The following is a 14,122-nucleotide window of genomic DNA, read 5'->3' as shown; positions in this document are numbered from 1 at the left end:
AACAGTGAGAGAGAAGAAAGCAACATGAAAAAAACAATCCCGTTCACAATTGTGCCCCAGAAAATCAAGTACCTAGGAATCAGCTTAACTAAGGAAGAAAAGGACCTGTACAAAGAAAACTACAAAACGCTACTTCAGGAAATAAAAGAGGACATGAGGAAATGGAAAGATATCCCCTGCTCATGGGTCGGGAGACTTAACATTGTCAAAATGGCAATACTACCGAAAGCATTGTATAAATTCAATGCAATCCCTATAAGGATACCCATGACATTCTTCAAAGAAATGGAGCAAACACTCCTGAAATTTATATGGAACAATAAGCCCCCACGAATAGCTAAAGCAATTCTTGGGAAAAAGAAAATGGGAGGAATCAACCTCCCGAACTTCAAACTGTACTACAAAGCAGTAATAATTAAAACAGCATGGTACTGGAACAAAGGCAGAACTGCAGACCAATGGAACAGGGTTGAATACACTGACATCTCTCCTCAATCATATGCTCATCTAATCTTTGATAAAGGTGCAAGTAATGTGAAATGGAGTAAGGAAAGCCTCTTTAATAAATTGTGTTGGCATCACTGGACGGCTACATGCAAAAAAATAGGCTCAGAACTCTGCCTAACACCACGTACAAAAGTAAGATCAAAATGGATTAAAGACCTCAACATCAGACCAGAAACCATAAGGTGCATTGAAGATAAAGTTGGCAAAACCCTCCATGACATTGAAGCTAATGGTATCTTCAAAGATGCCATGCCACTGGCCGAGCAAGTGAAAACAGAGATAGATAAATGGGACTATCTAAAACTAAGAAGCTTCTGCACCTCCAAAGAAACAATGACCAAAATACAAAGACAGTCTACACAATGAGAAAGGATATTCACCGAATACACATCTCACAAGGGGTTGATATCCAGGATATACAAAATACTGGTTAAACTCCACAAGAAGAAAACATCCAACCCCATCCAAAAATGGGGCAATGAAATGAACAGAAACTTTCTCAAAGAAGAAATCCGAATGGCAAAAAAGCACATGAGAAAATGCTCTACATCATTAATCATCAGGGAGATGCAGATCAAAACCACAATGAGATACCATCTCACACCTCAGAGACTGGCCCACATTCAAAAGAACAAAAGCCACCAATGCTGGCGTGGATGTGGCGAGAAAGGGACCCTCCTTCACTGTTGGTGGGAATGTACACTTGTTCAGCCCTTCTGGAAAACAGTATGGACGATTCTCAAAAAATTAGAAATTGAGCTCCCATTTGACCCAGCAATACCACTCCTGGGAATATATCCCAGAGAGGCAAAAATGTATAGTCGAAGTGACATCTGCACTTGTTTGTTCATTGCAGCACTCTTTACAATAGCCAGAAACTGGAAGAAACCTGAATGCCCAAGAACAGATGACTGGTTAAAGAAACTTTGGTACATCTACACAATGGAGTACTATGTAGCTCTTAGAAAAGATGAAGTCATGAAATTTACATACAAGTGGTACAATATGGAAAGTATCATGCTAAGCAAAATGAGTCAGAAAGAGAGGGATAAACATAGAAAGATTGCATTCATCTGGGGGATATAAAGTAACAAAGTATGAGATTAATACCCAAGAATAGCTGAGATCAGCACCAGGAGGATTACTCCATAACTTAGAGGCCAGCCGGGTATCCTAGAGGAAAGGGCAGTTCAGATAGAGAAGGGAGCACCAAATAAAGGATGTTTGGAGGATCCTCCCAGGAGGGGAGATGCATGTAGAAAGTAGACTATGGACTGAACATGTTTGCCACTCAATGCCTCTTTTGCAGACCACAACACCCAAAAGGAGAGAGAGAACACAGGGGATTGCCCTGCCACAGAGACAGGGGGGATGGGGGGATGGGGGATGGGGGGATGGGGGTGGGAGGGATATTATCCATGGTGGTGGAAAATGGGCACTGGTGGAGGGATGGGTATCTGATCATTGTATAATTGAAACCAAAGCACAAAAAATTGTAAATCTACAACTTTAAAAAAAATAAAATAAAATAAAGGGAAAAAAAGAGTAATCTGCTAAAAATGAAAAGAGGATGATTTGAAAGAATAAAATAAGGATTTTAAAAAAATTTTTAAAAATATTTTTATAAATTTTATTTTTTAATATTTAAATATTTTTAAAATATTTTAAAAACTTCAGTCTTCTTTGTTAACTAATATTTAGAGTTTATCATAAAAGCATTTGATAGGGCCTGAATCGATAGCACAGCAGGTAGAGTGTTTGCCTTGCACGAGGCTGACCCGGGTTTGACTCTCAGCATCCCATATGGTCCCCTGAGCATCTCCAGGAGTAATTCCTGAGTGAAGAGCCAGGAGTAACACCTGCGCATTGCCAGGTGTGACCCCCCAAAAAGAAAAAAACATTTGATAGAAATTAAAATTTTAAAGAAAATTTTCTTTGCTCTTAAAATAAGTTTGAAGGGGCTGGAGTGATAGTACAGCAGGCAGGGCATTTGCCTTGCATGAGGCTGACCAAGCTTTCATTACAAGCATCACATATGGCTTCCTGAACACCTCCAGGAGTAAATCCTGAGTGCAAATCCATGAGTAACCCCTGTGCATCACCTGGTGAAGCCCCAAAAGCCAAACACACACACACACATATATACACATATATTTAATTTTGAAGAGTTATATTCACAGAGATGTAGAGCAGAGAACTAAGAGGAGTTAGTCTTAACTTCTAGTCATGAGAATTTAAAGAAGTTATGATTTGATAATTATGCCGATATAATTCTCAGTCACATACATATTTTGGCACATACATTATACTCAAAATTAAAATTTATAGTAACTTAAAAATGTATATAACACATGAAATTGTAAATAGAAAATAAAATTTCAAATGATTTCTAAAACTGTTGCATAATGTTTATTAAGTTGACTGACAATGTGTGGGGCACACCCACTAATTTTCAATGATTTATGCCTGGAGACAGTTATGCTGTGTGATGTTTAAACCCTGATTTTATCACATTACAAAATTTGTATTTCTTCCTTCAATGCCCTAATACATGTAACGTACATATTTTTTAAAAATTTTTATTAGTGAGACACCATGAGGTTCAGTTGTAGACTTACAAATTTTGTGCTTGGGTTTCAATTATACAATGATCAAACACCCATCCCTCCACCAGTGCCCATTTCCCACCACGACGGATCCCAGTATCCCTCCCAACCCCATCCTCCCCATTCCACTCTGCCTCTGTGGCAGGGCATTCCCCTCTGTTCTCTCTCTCCTTTTGGGTGTTGTGATTTGCAAAAGAGGCATTGAGTGGCAATATTTTTCACTATGAATTTATCTATGAATTAAAATTACTATTAACCACCAGTTACCAGATCGGAATTAAAATTTAATTTTCTAAGTTAATTTTATTATGCTATTTCCATCAGTTTAATGTCATATATCTATTTGGTACATAATTAGGTAAATTTATTTAATTTACTTAAATATTGTAACTCAAGATAATTCTCATGAATGCTGTGGCCAGAGAGAATGAGAGTATAGACAATGAGGTGTTTGCTTTACACTAGCCAACTAGGTTTAATCCCTGGAGTATTTCCAGGAGTGATCCCTGAGCACAAACTAAGAGTAAACCCTGATAATCAGTGGATGTGTCCCCCAAACAAAGAAACAAACAAACAAAAAAATCTAATGAATGTATATTCCACCCTGGATTGTTGATAAATATCACATTTTGTTATTAAGGCATTGAGGGGTTTTTTTGTACTACTGAAAGAGAAATCTTGTTTTAAAAAATATTAAAAATATTTTCAATATTTAAAAATATTTAAAACAAAATATACACAGCTGAGGTCTTCTCACCACCCATTCACACACCACAAATTCCAATTAACCCCGAAAAAAATTCCCCTTAACACATTCCTTTCTTAACCTCTGGTAGCCATCATAATTTCCACAGATTCTAAATGATCATTTTATTATTTCTTGCCAGTTTGTAGACCTCAGTAATTCATATTGAGTAATATGTTTAATAAAGTATGCAATTTCACTTAGTTTAGTATCATCACATGAGAATTTATTCAGGCATATTTCCCAATGAGTACAATTTTATCTTATTTTTAATGACAAATTAAAATCCCACTGAGTATATAAACCATAACTTCTTTTTTCAGTGGACCATTTATGTTGATTCCAAATTTAAGCTAATGTGAAAATTTCTACTATGAATAGAGGAGTATAATATATTTTTGAATTAGTGTCTTTTTCTATCTTTAAGATACATGACTAGGAATGGTATTAATGCATCATGTATAATTTCTTAATTATACACACACATATATACATATAAATTTATGTGCTTAATTATAAATTACACAAATGATCTTTCAAAAACAATAGTTCTTAACTTTTCATGCCTGCATTCCCAAGTCAATTAATCTTAAGCTCTAGCAGTGTGATCAAAGTCACATCATTATAAAATTGTCTTTATATTATTTCAATATGATGTTAACTTTAAGAAACTGAACTGAACTGAAAAATAAGATAGGTAACTACATAGTGTAAATTTTTGTCAATTTTTTCTCATGTGTAAGTAAATGATATAAAAATCTGAAAGCTATTAGTAGAGAATAATTTGAGCGTAGTTTGTGCTTTTACTACAGGCTGATTGCTTCCTTTTGAAGTCACTTATCGTATTAAAAATACCCCCCACACACACACACACACTTTTTTAACAGTATATTCTCTTCTACAGCATGAGAACAATATGACTTTCTGAGAATTCTAACTTTTCTCTTTTTGGGTAAAAGGACAAGTGGGTGCTTATTTTCCTTGAGGCCTTCACCTACCTCTCTATCCACTGAACTATTCCATATTGCCTTGAATAATTCTCAAACCTGGACACAGTTGTCCTCCACAATTCACATATTAACCAAAGGAATGTTTGAAACACAAAATTTTAATCATACCATTCCTTTATTCTACAGAGATTTTTCTAATTATAACTTTTTGACCCAGAACTCTACTTATCATCTTCTACACACTTGAACTAACTCAAGTATCTTTTTTTAAATTTAATTTTTATTAGTGACAAACCTTGAGGTACAGTTGTAGACTTACAGATTTTAGTGCTTAGGTTTCAATTATACAATGATTAAGTACCCATCCCTCCACCAGTGCCCATTTTCCACTACCACGGATCCCAGTATCCCTCCCACCCCCCAACCCCCCCAACCCACCCTGCCTCTGTGGCAGGGCATTCCAAGTATCTTAAATCACACTTGGTGCTACTGTACTGCAACCAGTTTCCAGGCCTCCAATGCCATATTGTTCGTACCACACAAATCATCTCAGTTTGCCAAAAGTACTAAACTTCCCATCACACCAACAAATTATTTGTAATTCCTGGATCAGATAGTCTCTCCAATTGTGGGAAAAGGATTGAAGCTTCACAATCCTTATCATAGTTATTAATGATTTGTTTGTTTAATTTGGGGGTCACACCTGAAAGTGCTCAGGATTTATTCCTGGTCTGTGCTTATGGATCAATCCTGGTGGTGCTCAGGATTGGGATCAAACTGGATTTACCATCTCCTGTTAAGAGTATGTACTGATAATGTAATATTAACAATTTATGAATGAATAAATGGGAAAATAATACAAGATGCTGAAATTAAGAACATAGTTTGGTGGGATTGGGTGTTTTCTTCTGGTAGAGTTCAACCAGTACCTTGTATATCCTTGATATCAACCCCTTGTGGATGTGTATTCAGCGAATATCCTTTCCCATTCTGTAGACTATCTTTGTATTTTGGTCACTGTTTCTTTTGAGGTGCAGAAGCTTCTTAGTTTAAGATAGTTCCAATTGTCATCTATCTCTGTTTTCACTTGCTTGCCAGTGACATGAGATCTTTGAAGATACCATTAGCTTCAGTATCATGGAGGGTTTTGCCAGCTTTGTCTTCAATGAACTTTATGGATTCCGGTCTGATGTTGAGGTCATTAATCCATTTTGATCTTACTTTTGTACATGGTGTTAGGCAGAGATCTGAGCCTACTTTTTTGCATGTAGCCATACAGTTTTGCCAGCACAATTTGTTAAAGAGGCTTTCTTTCTTTTAAAAATGGGGCAAGGAAATGAACAGAAACTTCTGCAAAGAAGAAATCTGAATGGCTAAAAGGCACATGAGAAAATGCTCTATATCATTAATCATCAGGGATATGCAGATCAAAACAACAATGAGATATCATTTCACACCACAGAGACTGGCCCACATACAAAAGAACAAAAGAACTGGTGCTGGCGCGGATGTGGCGAGAAAGGGACCCTCCTCCACTGCTGGTGGGAATGCTGACTAGTCCAACCCTTTTGGAAAACAGTATGGATATTTCTCGAAAAATTATAATTTGAGTTCCCATTTGACCCAGCAATACAACTCCTGGGAATATATCCCAGAGAGGCAAAAAAGTATAGTCGAAGTGACATCTGCACTTGTTTGTTCATTGCAGCACTCTTTACAATAGCCAGAATCTGGAAAAAACCTGAGTGCCCGAGAACAGATGACTGGTTAAAGAAACTTTGGTACATTTACACAATGGAGTACTATGTAGCTGTTAGAAAAGATGAAGTCATGAAATTCACATACAAGTGGTACTGCATGGAAAGTATCATGTTAAGCGAAATGAGTCAGAAAGAGCCGTATAGACACAGAAAGATTGCATTCATCTGGGGAACATAAAGCAACAAAATGGGAGACTAACACCCAAAAGTGGCCGAGATTAGTAACAGCAATTTTGCTCCATGACTTGGAGGCCAGCCCCATGTGCTAGGGGGAAAGGAAGCTCAGATAGAGAAGAGAGCACCAAATAAAGGTTGTTGGGAGGATCCTCCCAGGGTGGGAGAAGCATGCTGAAAGTAGACTATAGACCGAACATGATTGCCACTCAATGCCTCTCTTGCAAACCACAGAACCCAAAAGGAGAGAGAGAGAACAAAAGGGAATGCCCTGCCACAGAGGCAAGGTGGGATGGGGGGAATGGGGGGTGGGAGCAATGCTGGGACCCGTGTTGGTGGAGGATGGGTGCTGGTGGAGGGATGGGTACTTGATCATTGTATGACTGAAATCCAAGAAGAAAAATTTGTAAGTCTATAACTGTACCTCATGGTGTTTCACTAATTAAAAAAAAAAAAACATAGTTTGGGAAAAATAGAAAAGCTCATAAGCTGTTTGTTCAGCAAAAGTAACCTGAGTAAATGTTTCTTCCTTCTCTTTCATATGTGTCTGTGTCTGCAGGCTGTGATTTGATTCCAGTACAGTATCTCCGCTGGGGTGACCCTGAGCCCATTGCTGCTGTGGTGTTTGCCTGCCTTGGCCTGCTGGCTACCTTGTTTGTCACTGCAATCTTCATTATTTACCGTGACACTCCAGTAGTCAAGTCGTCTAGCAGGGAACTCTGCTACATTATCCTTGCTGGCATCTGCCTGGGCTACCTTTGTACCTTTTGCCTCATTGCAAAGCCCAAACAAATTTATTGCTACCTTCAGAGAATTGGCATTGGTCTCTCCCCGGCCATGAGCTACTCAGCTCTTGTAACCAAGACCAATCGTATTGCAAGGATCCTGGCCGGCAGCAAGAAAAAGATTTGTACCAAAAAACCTAGATTCATGAGTGCCTGTGCCCAGCTGGTGATCGCTTTCATTCTCATATGCATCCAACTGGGCATCATCGTTGCCCTCTTCATAATGGAGCCTCCTGATATAATGCACGACTACCCAAGTATTCGAGAAGTCTACCTGATTTGTAATACCACCAACCTAGGAGTTGTCACTCCGCTTGGCTACAATGGATTATTGATTTTGAGCTGCACCTTCTACGCTTTCAAGACCAGAAACGTTCCAGCCAACTTCAACGAGGCCAAGTACATCGCCTTCACAATGTATACCACCTGCATTATATGGCTAGCCTTCGTGCCCATCTACTTCGGAAGCAACTACAAAATCATCACAATGTGCTTCTCGGTCAGCCTCAGCGCCACAGTGGCACTGGGCTGCATGTTTGTGCCGAAGGTGTACATCATCCTGGCCAAACCAGAGCGGAACGTGCGCAGCGCCTTCACCACGTCCACCGTGGTGCGCATGCACGTGGGCGATGGAAAGTCCTCCTCGGCGGCCAGCAGGTCCAGCAGTCTGGTCAACCTGTGGAAGAGGAGGGGCTCCTCCGGGGAAACCTTAAGGTAAAGCTTGGAGGGGAGGCAGTGTAGGGCACTGGCTTCTGCGGCCAAGATATGGCTTTCTAGATTTCTTTAATGGTGACATCTGAGTGAACAAGGCGGAGAGCTGGAGAAGTGCTCTGGGAGAGAGGTCCTCAACCCTGACTTGCATGACCGTAGTGGGGTCAGGAGGGCGTGGGTCCCAGAACTTAGACTCAGGTCAGAAACAAGAAGTTGAGATTTCTGATAAGGAATTGTTGCAAAGTTAAAAAAGATCAGGAAAGGAGAAAGTTACGTCACTGAACCGAAGTAAAGATCTCCATGTCCTCCTAGACAGCAAGATAGATAGATAGATAGATAGATAGATAGATAGATAGATAGATAGATAGATAGATTAAAATTCACTAGTTCATCAAAACAGAGATGTCGTTATTATCCACAGAGATGATGCTGGGAACAGAGTGCCCAAAGTCCTACACGTCTGACCGCACTTCATGTGACAGATCTTTTTCAAACCCAGAGTCCTTAAACTACCATCCCAGAGAGGCATGAGAACATGGAGTTTGTATTTCAGTTTCAAGTGGTCAAATTAAAGTCTTATGGGAAGTGTCTAAGTTCATGAAGGGGGGAAATTAATTAAAAATTTGCATAGAATCTTAAAAACTGCCAGTCTCTCTCCCACTTTTTCTTTTTCCTATATAATCCAGTCACAGTGAGCATTTCTTAAGTGTTTACTGCTATTTACTTGGAAAAAGATGTTTTCCAAGTAAATATAGTAAACATTAGACATTTACTAAAGAGAAGAATCTGAAACTAATATAAAACAGAATCTGAGGTACTACAAAAGGTAATAAGGTCACCCTTCCATCCCTTCATTTACCCTTCGTTTAAGAGCAGATTCTTAGGTATCAAAAGGTTACAAGGTAACCGGGTCTTCTAGTTTCTCTCACCAAAAATTGTCAGATCATAATCTCAGTTTACTCTGCAGATATTTGATTATTGATATATGGATAAATAAGTGAAGGATAAATTCCTTTTAAATAATGATAAATAGGTAAAAGATATTGCTTCATCAGTCCTCTCATGCAATGATTTAGCCCTTAAATAAAATTATTCTTGTTTAGTTTTATTTCAATCTAATTCCTCAGAGACTGAACTATGGACAACTATAGCTGTAAAATGTTGAAAGAACTTACAAGATCATTGGAGTTTATTCACATGGTTTGATTCAGTAGCATTATTACTTGAATAATTGTCTTTTCAATTTTTTTCTTTTCTATGTACGCCTCTCATCTCTTTTCATGGATATTGTTCAAGGTATTCAACTAAAGTCCAATGACTATATTTCTACTTCAATAAAACCTGAACACAGAGGAGTGTCCAAATACCTAATCTCATAGTATAGTTCTTAATTGCTTTCATAACTACTTTCTAAAGCACCATTTTTCTCAAACTTCTACAAAGTTAGCCTGTAATTTTATCTAAGTTTATTCTTTGAAAATTTTATCAATTTAATTTAATTAAAAATAATTTCTAAATTATTTTTCAAATACAATCCTGAAGTGCATTCTTATCAACAAAACAACAAAAGGTTTTCTTAAGGTATTAAATTGTAAGTCTGTGGCTGAGCTCCTAAAATGTCCCTAGGGCAGATTGCAAATGGGAAGCAAAGGTGAAGAAATCTGGCTTTGCTCCTAGGTTCTCTGAGTCTGAACACTGCCACTATCATTTTTTTTTATCTTTAATCCTTAGTTTTCTTCACTAGCTAATTTCCCATAGATAATAAAGTGTAAAATAAATAAAGCATGTAAAGGTCAATTATAGCACAGTAGATAATTCATTAAAGGAAGAAGAGTATTGTTTCAGAAAACACTTGACATCACTAGAATGAATACTTGCCATATCATTTCCCGGTTGGATCACCAAAAAAAGTCACTGAACTTTATTATACCTTGATTTCTTCTCTGAAACGTAGACAAACAACTTCAAGTGGTTCTGAGAAAATATGATAAAATACATGTAAAGTACAAGCTACACAGTGAGCATTTCTTAAGTGTTTACTTCTATTATTAGTAGTCATAAAAATAGTCTTCTTCTACCCCTTAAAATATCCATATCAACATTGTAACCAAGACTGGTCTTAACCACAGAGTACAATCATAAAAGGTGCCATAGGTCCAGAGGACGTGGATCACACAGTCTACTCTTTCACGGCGTCTCTGTCTTCCCATTGTCTACTACTTAATTTATCCCAATTTATGTGGGATAAATTAGGGCTGGAGCGATAGCACAGTGGGTAGGGCGTTTGCCTTGCACGCAGCCAATATGGCCGACCCGAGTTCGATTCCTCTGCCCCTCTCGGAGAGCCCAGCAAGCTACCGAGAGTATTCGATATGCCAGACACAGTAACAACAAAGTCTCCAATGGAGACGTTACTGGGCCCGCTCGAGCAAATCGATGATCAACGGGAGGGGGCCTTTTTAAGTGGGATAAATTCCTGGGAAGTGAAAAACTCATCTACCAGAATCACTGTGTCTCAGGTGACAGATTCTGAGACAAGGAAACTGCATACAGGAAAATCAATGATCATCTGCTAGTATGTTTGTGGATGAATGGACTTGGGACGCTTATAATGTGGTAGGTAAACTTTGCTTATCTGCAAGTGTACATAGTACTATATTCCTAGTGGTTCTATCTTCCATAATATTAAGCCCATAATAATCTGTTTATAACACTGAACTCCTACAGTCAACCATTTCTCATGTTTTTTTCTCATAATCTCATGTTTTGTTGTTATTCACATTTCTCTGATAAGAGCTTAATATTTTAATATTTATTATGTACAAGTAAATAAGATGGCAACATGAACAGCAATGATAGTACCAATTTAAAGAATCATCAGATCAGGAACTTTTAGTATCTTTGAGAATATTTCTGCTTGTTTATCCTATGAAGCAATGTAGTATCTGACTGGATTTTTCTTACAGTCAGTACATTTTTATATCACACAGTGTAAGGCTATTGTTAGGGGTATTTTGCATGCGTTCTTGGCAAATTCTATTTCATTATTGGTGAGACAAATTAGAGTCAGATTATATGAAGACTCTTCCCCTTTGTTTGCCATGAATCACATCTTCCTACTGAAACTGCATTAGATATGGCAAATAAAGACCAAACAAAATTCTAATACCCTGGCATCACCTAAATGCCATTTACCTATTCACCCTTTGAAGTTATAGTCCTAAAAAACAGTTCATACCCAAACTAAAATCCCTTTTCTTCATGTCTTCCATCTGATCTCAAACAAAGCATTTTTCTCCTTGATCAAAAATTAAGATGTTTATGGGACAAAGCGATAGTACAGTGGGTAGAACACTTTTCTTCCATGAGGCTGATGTAAGTTCGATCTCTGGCACCACATTTGAGCACTGTCAGGAGTGACCCCTGCATGCAAATCCAGGAATAGGTCCTAAGCACGTTGGGTCTGACCCCTTAAAACAAACGAAACAAATTAAGATTCTCTGTATACTCGATTTTGCTCGAGTGGGCCCAGTAACATCTCCATTTTGAGACTTGTTGTTACTGTGTTTGGCATATTGAGTACGTCACGGGTAGCTTGCCAGGCTTCGCCATGCGGGCAAGATACTCAAGGTAGCTTGCCAGGCTCTCCAAGAGGGGCCGAGGAATCGAACCTGGCTCAGCCCCGCTGGCTGTGTGCAAGGCAAATGCCTTACCGCTGTGCTATCACTCTGTATACTAATTTTTTAAATCACATTATAGGATTAACTGGTTGTGTATGAATATTCTTCTCTTTTAGTGTATAGTTTTATCAAGGCCAGTATATGTCATATTCCTGTCATAGCAAGGCAAATGAAGTGAATGTGGGTGCTCTGAATATGTTCAAATTTTCTTCTAACTTATCTCCACTAATTATGTTCTCAGGCTTGAAATCAGTAAAATGCCAAAAGATCCATTAATGAAGATCTAGAGTGGATTTAAATGGGTGATTTTAATCTCCGTATAGGTCTCTGAGGAGACGCAGTTGTGGCTGGGTAAAGCGGAAGCAACTGTTTCACACCTGGTGTTCTAAGAAGCTGCTGAGAATCCACAATGTGTTTGAGTCTAATTTTTTTACAAGTCCGTGCACATTCTTTCACTTGTTACAGAAGACAGCAACACTGCCCATTGTTCCAGTATTCTCTTATTGAGTACCTTAGAGTGAGAAGCCTAAAAGTGGTTTCTGAGATTATAGTGACTGTATTTCCCTAAATTGTATACATTCTTGGAATCAAGTCTCTAGGCAGAAGATACAAATGTAGGATACTAGAAGCCATAACTCTGTCTTTAGAGTTACACTGGGTTTAAAAGAAGCTATATAGTATGAGCAAGATAGAGTTTAATTGTTGCCCAAAATGCAAAACTGTAGATAATACTAGTTGTATGTGGTGAATGTAGTGCTATGAGTTAAGTGCTTAATATAAGTGCATAGAAAGACTTCCATAATTGGTGGGTATTAATTTTATAAATATATACAACAGCAAGTTAAAGTATTTTATTTCCATGTTTATAAGTTTGTTTGTGTTTAATTTTCCTCCTATTATAAAAACTTTGTGGGTAAGCTGTTTCTAATCCAGAGCTTCCTTCCTCCAAAGCTCAGTGATGTAAGAGGAAACATCTCCGTAATTTATTAGGCCTTTAAGTAATTAATGCTTGAAAAATTGCTCATTGTCCACACAACTCATCCTTTTATTGGGGGAGAGACAGTCTCTAAAATCCAGTGAGAATAACTTTATTTCTCATTGACCAAAATTATAGCTGCGAGATGGTGTAGAAACCATTCAAATAGGATTTAGATATTCTATAATGGGAACTGGAATGGAAAAAGGGTCTTTAGTTCTTATTGAAAATCCAGTGAATAGTGTTCACCATTGAAAGTGGTAGGATTCTCTAGTAGTTACCAACTGTTGAGAGTAGAAATAGTGATTATTCCAAAATGATTGGAAGACTTGCTCCTTGCCTCAAGTCTAGTTAAGTTATGTAAGATATTTTATACTGGCCTAGATATTTGAACGTTTTATAGAATCTATGTTTGGTCTCAAAATTGTGAGTTTCACAATTTACTTTGTGAAAATAAGCCATTTGGTCAAACAAGTTTGAAAAAACTCGAACTTCTCTATTAGAGCTAAACACTGAATCTTGATGTATTAGAAAGCAATCATTCATCTTTTCCTAAGCTTACTAAACACAACTCTATTTTTTGAATAGCTATTAAAATTCTGGAGAATTGATACTATGAAGAATAAAATCACTTTGCAAAAAATCATCACAGTCAAGACATATTTCTGGGTCTTGAAGTATCATACCTTCAGTGACAAAGGGGCCAGAAAGAATCAATTTACACTTTTTCTCTAGTCATGGTGAGAAAATTACCTTTCTGCATATAGAAAGAAGGGGTAGAAATAACTCTAACAGATCTAACAGTTTTCTGGGAAATTAAACAGAAAAGAGCACAAAAAAAGAAAAGTACTCTGGGTCAGTCATTCACTTCACTGAAATAGCAAAGGGAAATTCTTATTTAAAAGAAAATGAGTCACTATAGATTTTTTATAGAGACACATACTATTTATGCCATCAATGTATAGAGGTCCCTGTGATTAACATTTGGATCTTAGACACTAATTTCCAGCACAACATGGTACAGCATCAAGTCATTGTCACACAGATAATGTCATGCTTTCATTTAAGGACTTCACTTAGCTGCAAATTGACAAATGAAAAGAATCCTGTCTGACCTAAATAAAGCATAGCAGTGTTGAATTAGATTTGTCTAAAGTTTTGATTCTACAAGACCCAGAATTTCCTTGGTAACACAGTTGAGATTTTAAGACATAGTTGATCTTTCTAG

The 14,122-nt window shown here is 37.6% G+C and overlaps 1 protein-coding gene across 2 annotated transcripts in view; it reads left to right on the top strand.

Annotated features, from left to right (window-relative positions):
* The window catches only part of GRM5 (glutamate metabotropic receptor 5), a 607,899-nt gene that overhangs the window by 541,322 nt on the left and 52,455 nt on the right, over positions 1-14,122 (top strand). For both annotated transcript variants that reach the window (XM_056114524.1, XM_056114523.1), the window contains exon 7: positions 7,302-8,241. In XM_056114524.1, the coding sequence (XP_055970499.1) occupies positions 7,302-8,241 (940 nt within the window). The remainder of the gene's footprint in view (positions 1-7,301; positions 8,242-14,122) is intronic.

Source organism: Sorex fumeus, unplaced genomic scaffold (assembly GCF_029834395.1).
Source record: "Sorex fumeus unplaced genomic scaffold, SorFum_2.1 ptg000026l, whole genome shotgun sequence".
NCBI classification, from domain to species: domain Eukaryota; kingdom Metazoa; phylum Chordata; class Mammalia; order Eulipotyphla; family Soricidae; genus Sorex; species Sorex fumeus.
Note: the sequence above shows the minus strand (reverse complement) of the source record. Positions and strands in the feature narration are given on the sequence as shown.